Source organism: Musca autumnalis, unplaced genomic scaffold (genome assembly GCF_047663935.1).
Source record: "Musca autumnalis isolate F117 unplaced genomic scaffold, ASM4766393v1 scaffold_2, whole genome shotgun sequence".
NCBI classification, from domain to species: Eukaryota; Metazoa; Arthropoda; class Insecta; order Diptera; family Muscidae; genus Musca; species Musca autumnalis.
The window spans coordinates 6,690,621-6,708,584 of NW_027411755.1; the positions used below are offsets into that span (position 1 = coordinate 6,690,621).

Here is a 17,964-nt window from a genome sequence, read left to right on the forward strand (position 1 = left end):
AAAATTGAAGCAAAACAAAAAAATTAAAGTATTATCCACAGGATAAAATTCACACTCATACAGCAGAGCTTAAGTGTGTTCACGCCATATGTGTGTGTGGTCGGCATTTGTATGCGTGTGCTTATGACAGGATATTTGTATTTGAATTGTTTTAGAGCATGAATTAAAAATATATTTTTTCCTTTTGTTTTTTTATTAAAACACACAAATGCATTACACAAATGTGTGATGAGAGATTATTCTATTTGAAGACAATCACAGACAGAGGACATAATCTCTAAGTTTCGATTGTACGTGTCATTGTTGTTGTTAATTTCACTTTGAATTATCAGTTGAATTTCATTGGAAAGTCTTTGGGTATTAAATAGCTCAAAAAGAAAGTCTGGAGGTTCAGTTGCTAAACGCCAAGGTCCGTGAAAGGTCCGTATTTTGTGGAAGGACAATTTCATTTTGGATTTGGAGCAGTAGCTTGAATAAAAAAAATAATAAAGAAAAAGTGAAAGGACTAATCTTAGTCGGCGAGTATGTATTGCGTGTGTGTTTAGAAACATAAGAAACAGGATATGAACTTTAGTCCTTTGAAATGTGAACTCAAATGGAAATTTAATAAAAAAATAAATCAAATTCAAATCAAATGGAAATTTTTAATATGCCCTTCCAAAACGAAAGAGAAATAGAACAAGAATTTAATAAAAAACGAAAGAAATTTCAAGTGGAATCATTTAGTCAAGCGTGTGAATGTGTGTCGCCATAAAGAGAAGGACTTCAACACTCAGCTGTTAAAGTTTGCGAACGAACATTTGTGTTTAACTGAAATCCTCTTTTACCAATTTCCTATCAAAAGAAACGAACAACAACTACAAATCACAAAACATCATTGACAGTGTGCATGAATCGAGTGGCTGTGTGTGTGTGGGAATGTATGCTTGTGGAACACTTTTTTTAAAGGATGTAAAGGACAAATGTCCTTGTACCAAATCTCTGTGTTAAATAAAACAAACACCCATAGAACTTAACTGAAACTGAAAACATTAAACCCACTAAGTAGAGTATTCGATGAGTGACTGAGCGAGTGAGCAAGTGACTGAGTCAGTGAATGTTGTTGTAGTTGCTGCTGCTGTTGCTGTGATGTTGTAAAAAAAGATCAAAAGGCATTAAAAAGTGATTCAGTGAATGTGCAAAATGAAATCGTTTGCCCACACACAAATGTTAGTCAAAGGCAATTACAAAAAACAATATGCCCCCGTTGTAAAAAGCCGAAAAAATCTTCCACAGACCATCCACCTCTCTTTTGCACACATTTCAGACCACCAAACACAAATGAAAATATCCCAAAAAATTTCAATTAAAATCCTCGCCGGAAAATTGAAGCAAAACAAAAAAATTAAAGTATTATCCACAGGATAAAATTCACACTCATACAGCAGAGCTTAAGTGTGTTCACGCCATATGTGTGTGTGGTCGGCATTTGTATGCGTGTGCTTATGACAGGATATTTGTATTTGAATTGTTTTAGAGCATGAATTAAAAATATATTTTTTCCTTTTGTTTTTTTATTAAAACACACAAATGCATTACTGAATGAAAAAAAGAATCGGAATCTGATTTTGGCATTTGCAACATCAACCACTAAATGGAAATATTTATGGCACAGTGGGAGACATTTTAGAAAAAAAGTTTGAAGCATAATTATTTTTGAATTTTTTTTTTTACTTTGAAAGGATAAAGAGCGGCTTCAAATCCTTTTATATAAAAGGATAAAGGAAGGAACAAATAAACAAAATAATTTTAAAATACCAATGACCGTGGGCATTCCAAATTCGATCGGAATCTGATTTGCGGCGTTTACAACATCAATATTGAAATATTTGTGGCACAGTGGGACACATTTTAGAAAAAGTTTGAATGATAAACATTTTTTAAGAAGAGATATTTTTTGGAAAAGGATAAAGGAAGGAACAATATAATACAATTTATTTCAAAATTCCAAGGCCTCCCACGGCCTTGAAAAATTATTTCAAAATAGAAAACCTTCAAGATATCAGCGTACACCTGGTTTAATTTTTTCCAATATCCCCCACATCAGAGTACCTCTTCGGTTAGTGTAAGGACTTCCACAGTCATTCAGAAGTGAGTTCCAACCAAAACGAAATAGTTTTTTTTAATAATAGGACTTATGAAGATCCTTGTCAACAACAAGAAATTTCTATGATAGGTCGCATCCTTCTTAACAACTCTTATACTTTCTAATTTCTAAACATGGCTAGATGATGTCAAAGGCCACCTATGGGAGAATAAATGCCGTCCGTAGTCATCTACTGTAGACCAGAGGGCTCCTAACGTCATCTGAGATACAATATATTAATCCTGAAGTCATCTACTATCGAGTAGAGGACAAGTGTGCCCCATCTACTCTATAGTCGATGAAGCTTGTGGTCATTTACAATGGATTAGATGACGTTTGGTGTCACCTCTTGTGACACCTGACACCTTTGATCTTAGGTGACTTTGACGGCACCTAAGATACAATAGATGAATCCTGAGGAAATCTAATTTAGAGTAGACTAAAACTAAGGCCTCTATTATGTAGAAGATGAGTCTTGGAATCGTCTACTATACAGTAGATGACGCTTGAAGTCATCTACTACACAGTAGATGGCGCTGGGTATCATCTACTGTACAGTAAATGACTCATGGGGTCATATACTATACAGTTGATGACTCTTGGGGCAATTTACTATACAGTACATGACGCTTTGGGTCATTCACCGTTGAGTAGATGACCTTGGGGTCATCTACAATACAGTAGAATACCCTTTGGTTCATCTACAATACAGTAGATGACGCTTGAAGTCACCTACTAAACTGTATATGACACTTGGGGTCATCTAATATACAGTAGATGACGCTTAGGGTCATCTACTATACAGTAGATGACGCTTGAGGCCATCTACTATGCAGTAGATGACGCTTGAAGTCACCTACTAAACTGTATATGACACTTGGGGTCATCTAATATACAGTAGATGACGCTTGGGGTCATTTACTATACAGTAGATGACGCTTGAGGCCATCTACTATGCAGTAGATGACGCTTGAAGTCACCTACTATACAGTAGATGACGCTTGAGGCCATCTACTATGCAGTAGATGACGCTTGAAGTCACCTACTAAACTGTATATGACACTTGGGGTCATCTAATATACAGTAGATGACGCTTGGGGTCATCTACTATACAGTAGATGACGCTTGAGGCCATCTACTATGCAGTATATGACGCTTGAGGTCACCTACTAAACCGTATATGACGTTTGGGGTCATCTAATATCTACTTTCTACTTTACAGTAGATGACGCTTGGGGTCATCTACTATACAGCAGATAACGCTTGGGGTCATCTACTATACAGTAGATGACTCTCGCGTTCATCTACTATACAGTAGATGAAGCTTGGGGTCATCTACTATACGCTAGATGAAGCTTGGGGTCATAAATGACGCTTGAGGTCATCCACTATAGGGTAGATGACGCTTGAGGTCATCGACTATACAGTAGATGACTCTTGAGTTCATCTACTATACAGTAGATGAAGGTTGGGGTCATCTACTATACAGTAGATAACGCTTGGGGTCATCTACTTTACAGTAGATGACGCTTGGGGTCATCTACTTTACAGTAGATGACGCTTGGGATCATCTACTATACAGTAGATGACGCTTAAGGTCATCTACTATACTGTAGATGACGCTTGGGGTCATCTACTATACATTGGATGACGCTTAAGGTCATCTACTATACAGCAGATGACGCTTGAGGTCATCTACTATACCGTAGATGACGCTTGGGGTCATCTACTATACAGTAGATGACACTTGGGGTCATCCGCTATATGGTAGATGACGCTTGGGGTCATCTACTATACAGTATATGACGCTTGAGGTCATCTACTATACAGTGGATGACGCTTGGGGTCATCTACTAAACAGTAGATGATGCTTGGGGTCATTTACTAAACTGTAGATGACGCTTGGAGTCATATAATATACAATAGGAGTCGCTTGGGGTCATCTTCTACACAGTATATGACGCTTGGGGTCATCTACTATACAGTAGATGATGCTTGGGGTCATCTGCTATACAGCAGATGACGCTTGGGGTCATCTACTATATACCAGATGATCCTTGGGGTCATCTACTATGCAGTAGTTGACTCTTGGGGTCATCTACTATATACCAGATGGTCCTTGGGGTCATCTACTATACAGTAGATGACACCTGAGGTCATCTACAATAGAGTAGATGGCACCTGAGGTCATCTACAATAGAGAAGTTGACGGTTGGGGCCATCTGCGAAGAGTAGATGACACCTGCTTTCATCTACAATGGAGTGCATGGCACCTTAGGCCTATGTGATCTTATATTCATAAAAAACAATGAAGTCATTTCCTCTCTTTGAAACCCCTACAACTCTCTGTATTTTCCAACAAACTAATCTTCGATTTTTTTTCTTTTTTCAGCTACTCTTACCCCCTCACCTAATGGAATTACAGTTTTAAAATTGTATTACCAAAGAAGAAAGTTAAGGAGTCAATTCGTTTAAAATTTAGCAACATGAAGCTCAAAGCGCTACGAAGCGCCAGCTTCTTATTGTTAGTTCTAGTAATCTCAACAGCCTCGGCTGCAAGACAAAGTAAGTTCACAACTAAAAACCAACAATTTAAATTTCTAAGCTCTTCTTAACTCTTGTTTCCCACTTCTCTCCCCATAGATCCCCTCAAGAATCCCAAAGTCTGTGGTCGCCCACAATGTGATGCACAAAACAATAAATTTGGCTACAGCGACAATATCTACAAATACGAATACAATGCCCAAGTCAGTACCGAATTTGCCGGTACTGGTGATGATACCTCCGATTTGTCCGTCAAGGCTGATGTAGAGCTCTTGTTCCCCAAGCCATGTGAGGGTTTCTTGCGCATCACCTCTGCCCATTTGTCTGATGACAAAAATGGTGCTGGGGAACATGCCAAGAGCTCGGCTTTGCAACAAGATCTTACCAAGAATGTGTTGCGTTTCGATTTCCACGATGGTCTCATCAATGAGGTGTGCCCCGATCAAAGTGAATCCGCCTGGGTTTTGAACTTCAAGAAGGGTATCCTGTCCGCATTGCAAAATACAATGTTGCGTTTTGATGTTGATTTCAATACCACCGAAACTGATGTCTCCGGTACCTGTGGTGTACAATATACCTTGGCCTCCACGGATAATGCTTTTGTTACCATACGCAAGGAAAAGGATATTCGTAGCTGTCACAGCCGTTTCTCGACACACTCCTTTTTGCAAACCGTGCCCTATGCCTTTAGTGGTGGTGATAACAGTGTTTTCCCTGTCTTGGATTCTCAAAGTTATTGTAATGTAAGTTGAGAGAGAGAGAGAATTTTTTATTGAGGAAAGAACTCCCAAGCCAATTATTTTTTTGTTTTTCTTTTTCTAGTTGACCATTGACAACCACATTTACCGCGAAGTCAACTGCTTTGAACGTCATCAATTGATTCCATTCTCTAAGCAGCAGTCTGGTGCCGTTACCACTGTCCACTACAGTTTGGTATACAAGGGAGAGCAAAACTACAGCCCCGGAGAATTCTTGGATCAAAGTAAGTATCTTCTGAAAATTATTTTTGAAAATGACCAAAAAATTTAAAAATAATTTTTCAAAAAAACATTTGTTGAAAAAAGTATTTTGATGAACAAATTCACAACATTTATGAAATTGTTTATCAACTTTATTTCAAACATTTTCATTTCAATAAAAACATTTGTTAATAAAGTATTTTGGTAAACAAATTCATTAAATTTACGAAAATGTTTATCAAAATTATTGCAACAATTGTCAACTTTACTTGAATTGCATAATTCTCCGTCCTGTAACAAACATTTTCTGTCCCTTTTTCAGATGCCAAGGACATCAAGAAACGCTCCCCATTGCTGTTCGATCACACTCCCTCGGTTAAACCCACCCATGGTGAAATCAAGGCCTCCCGCGATCTCTTGAAGCAAATGTGCGCTGCCGGTTCCCCCAAAATCCAACGTGAATTCATCGATGTCTTCACCAAGTTCTTGCAGACCACCAAACACTTGGACTACAAGGCTCTCAGCCAATTGTTGCAACGTGCCGGTAGCATTTGTGAAAATGGCCGCAATCATGTCTTGGAATCTTTACCCTACATTGGCAGCACTGCCTCCTACCAGGTTATGCGTGATCAAATCGTTGATGACAAATTCGATGAGAAAATTGCCCGCAGCTGGATGACCTCCATGTCGTTCATTCAAAGACCCGATGAAACCACCTTGGACACCTTCTTTACCATCTTGGAATTCTCCCGCAAGAAGGCTAATGCCGAATACACTTTGGGTGCCTCCGCTGTGGTCCACAACTACTGCAAACACCATGAGAACTGTGGCTCCAATAACAAGGTGAAGCGCATTGTCAATCTCTTGGAAACCGAGTTCTTGAGCTTGTTCAACATGTTCAAGGGTGAGAGACGCAACCGTGAACGTATGGTTGTCATCTTGAAGGGTTTGGGTAACATTGGTGTCTTGTCCGATACCTTTGCCGCCCAATTGCAGGATGTGATCAACAATGAATCTCAAAACTTGGAATTGCGTTTGGAATCTGTTTTGGCTTTCAGACGTGTTGACTGCATGAAATATCGCAATTTCTTCTTGGAAACCTATGGCAAGAACACATTGAATTCCGAAGTCAGAACTTTGGCCTACTTGCAAGCCATGCGTTGCCCCGACTACCAATCTGTGGGTCGCATCAAGCAAATTTTGCAACGTGAACAAGTCAATCAGGTTGGATCTTTTGTCTACTCTCATTTGAAGAATCTGGCCAAATCCTCCTCACCCACCCGCATTGAAGTCCAAGGTCTCTTGCAAGCTGATGATTTGCCTGACAAATTCAAAATGGACATTCGCAAGTTCTCCCGCAACTACGATTTCTCGGTGTTCTTTGATGAGGTCAATGTTGGTGCCACCACCGATTTGAACGTGATCTTCGGTACCGATTCCTATTTGCCACGCATGGCCAACTGGAACTTTACCACTGAATTGTTTGGCCAATCTGTGAACTTCTTTGAAATCTCTGCCCGTGCTGAAGGTTTTGAACAAGCCATTTCCGGTTTGTTTGGTGCCCAAGGTCCATTCAACGCTGAATTCTTTGGCGAAAAATTGGCTTTCCTCACCAACATGGTTAACCCTGAGAACCCTGATGCTGCTGGTGCCCTCAACAACTACCTCAATTTGGATAACTTCCGTTTCAAGCGTGATGTTAATGCTGCCGAAGAAGATTTGGCTGAAGAAGTTGAAGAAGACAACTACGATTTCGAGCAAGAATTGTACAGACCTCGTCGTTCAGCTCCACCAGCCCGCAATCGCAAGCAACAGGTCCGCAAACAGGTCAAGGATATCGGCTATCAAAATGAAAACAACCATGGCAAGCAGAGCGCCCAAATCGGCTTGAGAATCTTTGGCAATGACATCCGTTACTACTCCATGGAAGAAGCTATGGAATTGTTTGACCGCTTCAAGGACTTTGATCCCATCGACCAAATCTCCAAATTGTTGAGTGGTCAAGAAGTTACCTTCAGCAAGAGCCGTGTATTCCTTGATACCTCTTACAATGCTCCTTTGGCTGTTGGTTTGCCTTTGGCCATCCACGCCTATGGTGCCTCCTCCGTTGACATGCGCATGTTCGGCAATTTCGAAAAGCAGGGAGGCGAGGAAGAATTGAACTATGATGTCAATGGTAAATTCAAGCCCTCCGTGTCCGTTGATGTCATTACCTCCATGCAATCTGATTTCTTCTACTGCGGTACCGGTATCAAGGTTAAGAGCAACGTCTACTCCAACTCTGAAATGGAGGCCAGCTTGAAGATCCGTGGAAAGAATGATGTTTCCTTCACCTTCGATTTGCCCCAGGAGACCAATGAAATCTTCAGTGCCCGCTCTGAGTTGTTGGTCCTTTACAAGGATAAGGAGGTGCCACAAAAGGGTATTGAACATCGTCGCTCCAACAATACCTGCACTTGGCCCGTTTTGGAAAAGGCCCTTGGTTTGCAATTGTGCTCTGACTTTAGTGTACCCGATGTTACTGCTGGCGGTGAAGACAAGGTCTATCCTGGACTTTTGCTCAGTGGCCCCATGGACTTCAATGTCAAGTTGAAGAAATCTGATCCTTCAGCCCACAAATATGTTTTCGACTACAAATTCGAACCAAAGGGTAAGGGCAATTCGGTGTGGTCTCTCAAGTTCCACACACCTGGCTCCTCGGTGAAACGTGAAATGCTAACCAAGGTTATAAATCAACCTGACAACTTCAAGGCCACCATGTCTATGGTCAGTGGCCGCTCGGAGGTGTTGGCCGGTTGCAATTACCTCAACCATCCCAACGATCGCCGTTTGGATGTTTACATGGATACCAATGGCAAGAGAAACTTCGACCTGAACGTTGAATTGGTACGCTGGCAAGATCGCACCACCCTAATGTACAAACCCAAGATGTTGTTGGCCATCAATGGCGTCAATGTCACCGGTTTGATTGGCAGCATTCGCGTCAACGAAAAGAATGGCATTTCTCAAAATGGTTTTGAGTTGTCGTTTGAGACCAAGAAATTACAGGCTGTTGTCAAGGGAGAATTCGTACAAAACGAGGTGACCACCTCCACCAATCTCTCCGTTAACTATCGCTTCCAGTCGAATAAGGTTGAGACCATTAACTTTGAAGCTAAGTTGCAAAATACCGGCGACAAGTCCAAGACTGAATATCAAGGCAATGCCAAATTGACTTCCTCCGCCTATCCGAAATTGAACTTTATTGGTGATGCCACCTGGTTGAGCTTGCAGGGACACACTGAGGGTAAGCTGACCTTTAACACCGGACCCAAGTTCCTCGATACCAAGCAGGCCAGCACAATGCGTTTGATCTTTGCCCGCAACTACAATGAAGATCAAGCTGCTGAGGGTTCCAACACCAGGGCCAGTTTTGAAATTAAGGTACCCAAATCCAAGGTGGACTACAAGGTTTCATTCAAGTGAGTATTAAACTGAAAATTGGGATTACTTTTTTAAGATGAATGCTAAATTTACCTTCCTTCATTGCAGACACGAAGAACGCTCCAAGAACGGTACCGAACACAATGTTGTCTTGGGCCTGCGTTATGCCCCCGAAAAGGAAGCCACAGGCCTGTTCTCCATCCACTTGCCCAGACGCAATCTCTTTGCCGTCGATGCCTACTTCAACATTACCGTACCCGAATTCGATTCCTGCACTGCCCGTGTCAAGTTGACCGAAGCCCCTGCCAAGAATTATCAAGTCAATTTGAGCGGTTCCTGGTTCACTGGCCATTCCGTCTCCGTCAAGGGTAACTACAAGGATAAGAGTTCCCGTGTCCAAAGTGTACACAATGCCAAGATCATTGTGGAAAGCCCTTCCTTCAAGCCAACCACCATTAATGTGGTCTATCGCCGTACTCAACAAGTGTTCAGCTTCGATGTCCAATCGAAATATGACAAAGACCCCTATGCCTTGACCATCCAATACAATGAAAATGCCGCCAACAAGAACAGCAATGGTGAGGTGCGCTTGAAACTTAAGGATAAGGAATACTGGGCCATTGCCAAGCTGTCCGAAACACCCAAGTCGTTGCAAGTCGAAATTCATTTGGACAAATTGCGTGACATTCACATCAAGGCCAATGTTGTCGATTTGGAGAAACGCAAGGAACTGAACTTTGAATTGAAATGGGATGCCAATCGTGACCCCGCCCAAAAACTGGCCTTGTTGGTTGAATTCAACAACCCTGGCAATGATCGTTATGACGGCAATGTCATGATCACCTATCCCGATCGTACCATTAGTGCCGGTTTCGAAGCCTCCACCGGTGGTCCCCAATACCAGGGTAGTGCACGCCTCAGCTGGAGCACCAATGACTTGATTACCTTCAGCTACAATGTGGGTTTGATGCCTGGCAAGGACATTAACAACTGGGTCCATGCTGAACTCAACACACCATTCCAAGGCTGGCGTCGCAACAGCTTAAAGGCCGGTCTCTATAGCAGCGATAACATGTGGTTGGCCAACTCCACCTTGTTGTGGGCCGATAACCAAGAATTGGAATTGACCTTCAAGTCGGATCACAAAATGCAAGGTCCAGTCATCAGCTGTGATTTCTTGGTGGGCGTCAACAGCACCGTCAAGGGTATTCCTGAGGTCAATGTAAAATTCAGCCACTATCAAGATAAGAAGAAATACGATACCCTATTGTCTTTGGTCTACTCTGGTCTCGACTATGCCGTCAACGAATATAGCGTGAAATCTGTGTGGGAGGTGACCAAGGCTGGTGCCAGCGATAACATTTCCGGTACCGTTATGATTGTAACACCCTTCGAAGGTTACCGCAAGGGTGGTTTGGCTGCCCAATTGACCATGACCGATACGCATGACATCAAGGGTGCCGCCACTTTAGACTTTGAAAATCGCCAATTCACCTTCAACGTCGATGGTTATGTTCGCAAATTGGCCGATAGCAAGTTGACCATTTACATCACCACCCCCTTGGAGAAATACCGCAATTTGGAAGCCCGTTTCGGTTTGAATGAAAAGCAACGCCATGTTGTTGCTGAGGTCCGCTCCCCTGATGGTGCTTTAGGTTTTGAAGTTTTGGCCGATTTCGTTTCCCTCATGGACTTTGATGTTAAATTGAGTGTTGCCACACCCATTGAAAACTTCAAGCAGGCCGCTGTTGTGGCCAAGGTTAAGCCCACCACCGTCGATGTACGTGGTACCTACAACAATGCCACCCTCGGCTTCACCGGTGTCTGGCGCATGGAAAACATTACCGACTTTGAATACTCCTACACCGTATACACTCCCTTGGCCGGTTTCGAAGAGAGCGGATTTGTTGCCAAGTTTGTAGCCAAGGACCAATTCGTTTTGGAATTGCATGGCCGCTTCGCCCAACACAAGGGTGGTGTCAAGATCAACGGACATCCTAAATCGAAATTGTTGAAACAATTGGGTGGCAACAAGGTGCAATTGGAAGTGTTGTACGATGATGATTTCCGTCCCACGGGTGTAGATCCCAGAGATTATGATCCTAGCCAAGTGGATTACAACGAGTTTATGTCGTACACCGTTAACTTTGAAATCGACCCCGTTGTCTTCGATAGCCTGCACGGTGGTGTAGATATCCAAGAGGTATTGGACTTCTATTTGGTTGTCGGTCATGTCCAATGGCCAGAGGGTAGAATTGATTTCAAGGATCGTCTGTACTACCCCGACTACGTTAATGCCCTCAATGTCTTCACTTTGAATACACCATTCGAATCGGTGCGTGAATTCAAATCCATTGTTCAATACAGTGTTGATTTGAGCCAATTCACCTTCTCCGAAAATGTGAAATTCGTATTGCGTGATGATAGCCCTGAACTGAAGATCACCTCCCTCACCGTGGAATACAAGAAATTGGTAGATTCCGTTAAGCCCAATGAACACAATGTTGAAATAGTCATCAAGACCCCCTTGATGATGTTGTCCGAAATGAGTGTCACCGGTAAATTGCAAATGGAGGAGAATGTCTATCGCGGTAACATTACATCACGCACCCCCAGCACTTTTGTAACCTTGGCTGCTGGTTTGGAGGTGGGTTCACATCCTTTCGCTCATTTTGATTCTCTATTTATTTCTTTCTGTTTGTTTTATCTTTCAGATTGAAGAAAACTTTACCGAATCATCTGTGGACTTTATCCTGAACACCGATGTTGTGCCCTACTATGCTTGCCGTGCCTACTTCAAGAACGACTTCAATGACAAGGACAACACCGTAGACTTCCAATTGTCGGTGACCGACAATGATGTCGTCAACGAAATCAAGGTTAGCACTGCCTGGCACAAGGATCCCACCCACTTGATCAATGCCAATGGTCGCATTTCCACCACCATGTTGCCCTTGAAATTGGCTGAAACCTCTTTGAAGGTCCTTACCCAACCCAACCCCGAATTGAGCTTCGACTTGACTGTGGTGGGACGCAATGGTGAACGTGTCGATTATGGTACCCGTGCCAGCAAGAAGAGCGATGCCATCGATGTTGAGGTCTGGACTCCCATTGAAGACTTCCGCAACATTTCCATGCATGGTTCCCTGACCCAATCGCCCAAGGATCCCAACGAATACAGTGTCAGTGGTAAATTGTACCGCAACACCCATACTTACGGTCTCAATGGTATTGTCAAAATGGCCAATGGCTATCCTGCCGATACTCGTCTACGTGTTCAACCTGCTGCTGGTGGCCCTGATGGTGTCATCGAATTCAGCATCTCCGAACCCCAAGGCAATGGCAAGGGCTACAACTTCCAATTCAGTGCCATCCAAGATGGTAAAATGTGCCAGATCTCTGGTGGTTACTCGTCCAGTACTGAAACCGGTGCCGACTTCTCAATGTTGGTGGAATCCTCGGTGCCTGAATTGAAACGCATTAACTTCAATGGTCAATTCCGTCCACGCGGCAAGGGCCACACTGTTGGTGATGTCTCCTTGGAAACTCCCTGGAAGGAATTTGGTATTGAAAATGTCAAATTGCATTCCGATTTGAATCTGAAGAAGGATGGCGGTAAGGTTGCCGGTGAATATCGCATTGGTGACAATGTTGGTCGCGGTAGCTGCTCCTGGACCTGGATTTTGGCTGAAAACATGCAATTGGCTTTGGAATCACATTTGCAACGTCCCAACACTAAGGCCCGCAATGTCTATGCCAGTGCCAAATACTTGAATCCCAACAAGAACTTCCAAAAACTTTCAACTGCTGTGAAAATGGACGTCGATTCTCAATGGAAGATGGAAACTAACGGCACCCTGAACTACCGTTCTCAAGATGATATCCAAGCGGCCTTGGTTACCACATTACCCAAACCGGTGGGAGATACCCATAACTTGAACTTCCGCTATCGTGGCAACTTGATTGCCAAGAAGGGTGTTAAACCGGAATTCTTCATTGAAGGTAAATACAAGTCCAAGGATGCCCAAAAGAATTGCTTGGGCCGTGTTTCCTATAAGAACGCCACCGATTTGCAAGCCTTGGCCCATTTGGAATGGGGCGAGAAGAAAGATGTCTCAGTGGTCGAAGGTGATTTCCATATGTTGCGCAAGAACAAGGTGCGTCGTGAATTCTACACTAAATTGGTAACACCCAAATACAAGGATGAGGACACCTTCTTGGTTAAGGGTAGCTACGACTTGGCTGCTGATAAATCCCACAATGTTGTGTAAGTATTCGAAAATTGTTTCTTGTTATTTTGTTTAGAACTTTTTAAGAAATGAGGACCTCAGATCTCAAGGGTCGTAAGTCGCAAAAATTGTATTCTGATATCTGAGGTCTGATATTTCAAAAAATGTGGTGTGAAACCTCAGAATTATATTTGTTTCCTATAGTCAAAAATACCTACGTATATGAGGAAAGACAACTCAGAGACTGAGGTCTGATATCTTACAGACTTAGACCTGATATCGTAGAGACTGAGGTCTGAATCTCAGATACTGATCTCAGGGAGAGATACCAAATTGAAACTTGATATCTAAGACACTGAGATAGAATTGTAGTGTAATCCTTTGCAGTCCAATTTTTTTCGATGAATCTGAGGTAAATTATCTCAGAGACTGAGGTCTGATATTTCAGAAAGAACGGAACTTTAATACTGATTTAATTTCTGAAAGATTCAGTGTATAAATTACCCACCTAAATTGTATGTATCATACCACGGTATCGAAGATGTGAGACTATAGTTTATAGGCGTTAGACCTCAGTCTCAGTTATCTGACCTCTAATTATTTTCTATAGAAAAATACCTAAATTGCTGAGATATTTTGAGGTATCAGACCTTTGATTTTTTTATCGACAAAATGTCTTAGAAACTGAAGTCTTAAACCTACGTATCTGAGGTGAAATATCTCCGAGACTGAGGTCTAATATCTCAGAAAAAGAAATACGGAATTTTTATACTGAGTTCTGATACTTCAATACTGGTGTCAGGTACCCCTGACACTGAAGTGTTATATCTCAAAAACTATCCAAATAAGGACTTATATTTGAGAAGCTGAGGTCTGATATATGAGGTACTAAGGACTTTTATCTCAGAAACTGTATTCTTCTAAATCTAAATTAAGTTTCTGAGAGATTCAGTGAACAAGTTACCGGCCAAGAGTTTCCGTATCACAGTATCGAAGGAGTGAGACTATAGTTTATTGGCATCAGATCTCAGTCTCAGATATCTGACCTCTAAAGATTTTCTATAGAAAACATACATAAGTAGCTGAGATATTTTGAGATATCAGACCTCTGTTTTTTACCGACAAAATGCCTTAAAACTGAAGTCTTAAACATCTGAACTGAATTCTGATACCTCAAAAACAGAGGTCTAATACCTCAAAACTTAAGGCTGATACCTCCGAAACTGAAGTCTTGTAAATTTCCGATTTTTTTTACCCAAAGTTTATGTCATACCACGCTATCGAAGGTGTACCACCTCAGTCTCAGGTATAGGAACTCTAAAGATTTTCTATAGAAAAAATACATAAGTAGCTGAGATATTTTGAGATATCAGACCTCTGATTTTATATAGACAAAATTCGTTCGAAACAGAAGTCTTAAAGATCTGAACTGAATTCTGATACCTCAAAAACAGAGGTCTAATATCTCAAAACTTAAGGCTGATACCTCCGAAACTAAGGTCTTGAAAACTTCCGATTTTCTTACCCAAAGTTTATGTCGTACCACGCTATCGAAAGTGTGAGACTATAGATAGATCAGACCCCAGTCTCAGGTATAGGACCTCTAAAGATTTTCTATAGAAAAAATACATAAGTAGCTGAGATGTTTTGAGATATCAGACCTCTGATTTTATATAGACAAAATTCGTTCGAGACAGAAGTCTTAAACATCTGAAACTGAATTCTGATACCTCAAAAACAGAGGTCTAATATCTCGAAACTTAAGTCTGATACCTCCAAAAGTGAGGTCTTCTAAATTTGAATTCAAATTCTAAAAGAACCGTTTCCGTTTTTGAGGTATCAGAACTCATTTTGAGGTATCAGAATTCAGTTAAGGGTATATGACCTCAGTTTGATATATCACACCTCTTAAGCATCTTAAACTGCATTCTGATACTTCAATATCTCAGAATGTATGGTATGATATCTCAAAAACTTAAGTCTAATACCTCCGAAACTGATGTCTTCTAAATTTGAATTCAAAATCTGAAAGAACCGTTTCCGATTTCTCTAGCCAATGCCTTTTCGTTTTCTCACCATGGTAGCTAAAGTGTGAGACCATAGTTTCTAAGCCTCAGACCTCAGTTTGAGATTGAAGACCTCTGATTTTTTCCATGGAAAACATACCTTAGAAGCTGAGAGGTCTGAAACCTCAGTTTGAGGTAACAGACCTCAGAATTTAGTTTCTGATTAATTTTTTCAAACTTCAGTTCTGTGTACTTAAGGCTATCTGATCCTCAAGAAAACACTCTAAGGCCAAACTAGGCTCTCAGGTTAGGAAAAATATTTTTTCGCTCAAGTTCCGCAAAATATTCAATAGCTAAGGTGTGAGACCATCGTTTAGTTTGAGGTAGTTTGAGGAAAAAATGCCTTAGAAGCTGGGATGTCGTTTTTGAGGTGTAGACCTTAGTTTGAGTTATCACACCTCAGAACTTATCTTCTGATTAATTTTCCAAGAGTTAGTTCTGTGTATTTAGGCCTATCTGATCCTCAAAAAGACACTCTAAGGCTAAACTTAGGCTCTCAGTTTTGATTTTTTTGCTTGCGAACACTTCATTTAATTTCCTTTTCTATTTCCAGTGCCTCCCTGGCCTGTCCTGCTTCCCACCAATTGGCCGATTTGAACATGGCTTTCAAGGATTTGAGCAACATGCATGGTTATATCAATGCCTCCACTCCATTGCCCACAATGTCATGGTTGAAGACTGAATTTGATTTCAATACCAAGGGGTAAGTTTTACAAAACAAATGTAGGGGAGATTTGAAAATTAATTTCTAAATTATTTTCAATTTTCCAGACCAAAGACCACCCGCCATGTCCAAGCCAGCTGGCCCAGCGATAAGGCTTTCTTCAAGTCACAAGGAACATTCAATGAAAAGGCTGGCCAATCTGAGGCCAAGGGTAACATTGAAATCGAGGTGCCCTTGCTAAGCCGCCATCGTGCCGAAATCGAATATAATTTGCGTGAAAAGAATGGCAACGACAATGGTTTCGTCAAGGCCAAATACAATGACAAACAGGTATTGAATGGTGTTTATAAATCCGTTAAGGACACCAAGGGTGCCGTAACCACTGTGACCCGTGACATTACCTTGGAAAATGAAATGAAACCTTTGGGTATTAAATATGTGAACAAACAAGACAAGACCAAGCCCGAGGAATTGGTGGATGTTAAGCGTTTGGAGGTCTATGAATTGAAGAATGCTGCCAACTTCAAGTTGTCCGGAGAATTGACCCATGTTACCAAACCCAATGGCCATGATGTTAAATTGGTGGCCAGCCATCCCAATCGCACCGTGGTATGGACCAGCAGTTACGATGACAGTGAACCCAACAAGATTAAGGGTAACAGCCGTTTGGAATTGTCCGAAGATGCCTGGTTGGCTTATAATGTGGAATTGACCAACAAGACAACGGTGAGTGAGGGGAGAGAAAAGTGGAGGGAAAGGAATGGAAAATAATTATTTTGTTTTGTCGTTTTACAGGATGGTGTGGTTTCCCATGCCTATGTTTTGGGTCTCTCATATCCCAAACGCAACCTGGGAACTGAGGGCAGTTACACCGTTACCGATGACCACTTGGTTTCCAACACCGTCTTCAAATGGAACAACTATTTGGATGATGACATGAAATCCGTTAGCACCTCGTTCGATTGGAAGAAACAACCCCTGACCGAAGGTGTTGATTTGGATCACCAAACAGTTGTCTTCACCATTGGCCATCCCTACCTCGAAAAGGACATCACCATCAAGGGTAAATATTATCGTGGTGTTGTTGAACTCTTGAATACCAATCTCGTCATCGACTATGCCAATGATGAGTCCCATGCCATTAAGATGGGTGTCTTGATCAAGGACTTGCAAAAGGAATTGGGTCATGCCAACTACACTCTTAGCTTGTATGCCAATCACGAAGCCTCCGACATTGATCTCCAGTTCAATGGCTCCATGGCTGCCAAACCAGACCACTACAAAACCGAAGCCACCGCCAGCTACAAGAAACAATATTTCACCGAAAAGAGTGGACAATTGTTGGCTCTTCTCAATCTCGATGAAAAAGAATTTGAGTATATTGTAAGTATCTTAGCTAGAATACGCAACTTTAAATATAATAGAACGTTCGAGTTTTAAAGTCTGAAGTGTTGTAAAGATGAACAAGAAAAAACGAACAAAAACGTAACGAAAACAAAATGAAGAGATCGAATTAATAATTAAAAGACAAAATTGTTTAAAAATGAAAAATAATTTTCGAAAACGTATAAACAAAAAAATTTGAATATAACTCTATACAAATTAATTAATATACATTTATTTTTTAATAATAAAACGAAAAAATATTTAAAAAAAATTAAAAAAAAAACATTTTTAAGAGAATTTAATTATAACAATTAGCATAGCCAACATCCCCCTAACGAAAACCAAAAAAAAAAGACAAAATTATTTCTCAATCTCAAAAATGAAATCACTCTGGAAAAGAGAAATAGGTTTAGGTTACATATTTTATTGCAGTTTTTTAGCTCAGCCTTGAACCATTCAACCAGCAAGCAAACGAACGGAGAGAAGAAAGCATAAGAGGGGAAGAAATAACATCGCCATAGAGAATGCCAAATTTTGATATCTTTGAAAATGCATTAAAGGAGCCGAT

The 17,964-nt window shown here is 41.3% G+C and overlaps 1 protein-coding gene across 1 annotated transcript in view; it reads left to right on the top strand.

Moving 5' to 3' along the window:
* The first annotated feature begins 382 nt into the window (after nt 1-382).
* Apoltp (Apolipoprotein lipid transfer particle) overlaps nt 383-17,964 on the top strand; it is a 38,125-nt gene continuing 20,543 nt past the window's right edge. The window contains exons 1-10 of the mRNA XM_073966777.1: nt 383-522; nt 4,518-4,690; nt 4,769-5,412; nt 5,492-5,651; nt 5,951-9,089; nt 9,160-11,698; nt 11,766-13,318; nt 15,900-16,049; nt 16,118-16,736; nt 16,806-17,393. Coding sequence (XP_073822878.1) covers nt 4,612-4,690; nt 4,769-5,412; nt 5,492-5,651; nt 5,951-9,089; nt 9,160-11,698; nt 11,766-13,318; nt 15,900-16,049; nt 16,118-16,736; nt 16,806-17,393 — 9,471 coding nt within the window. The 5' untranslated portion in view covers nt 383-522; nt 4,518-4,611. The remainder of the gene's footprint in view (nt 523-4,517; nt 4,691-4,768; nt 5,413-5,491; nt 5,652-5,950; nt 9,090-9,159; nt 11,699-11,765; nt 13,319-15,899; nt 16,050-16,117; nt 16,737-16,805; nt 17,394-17,964) is intronic.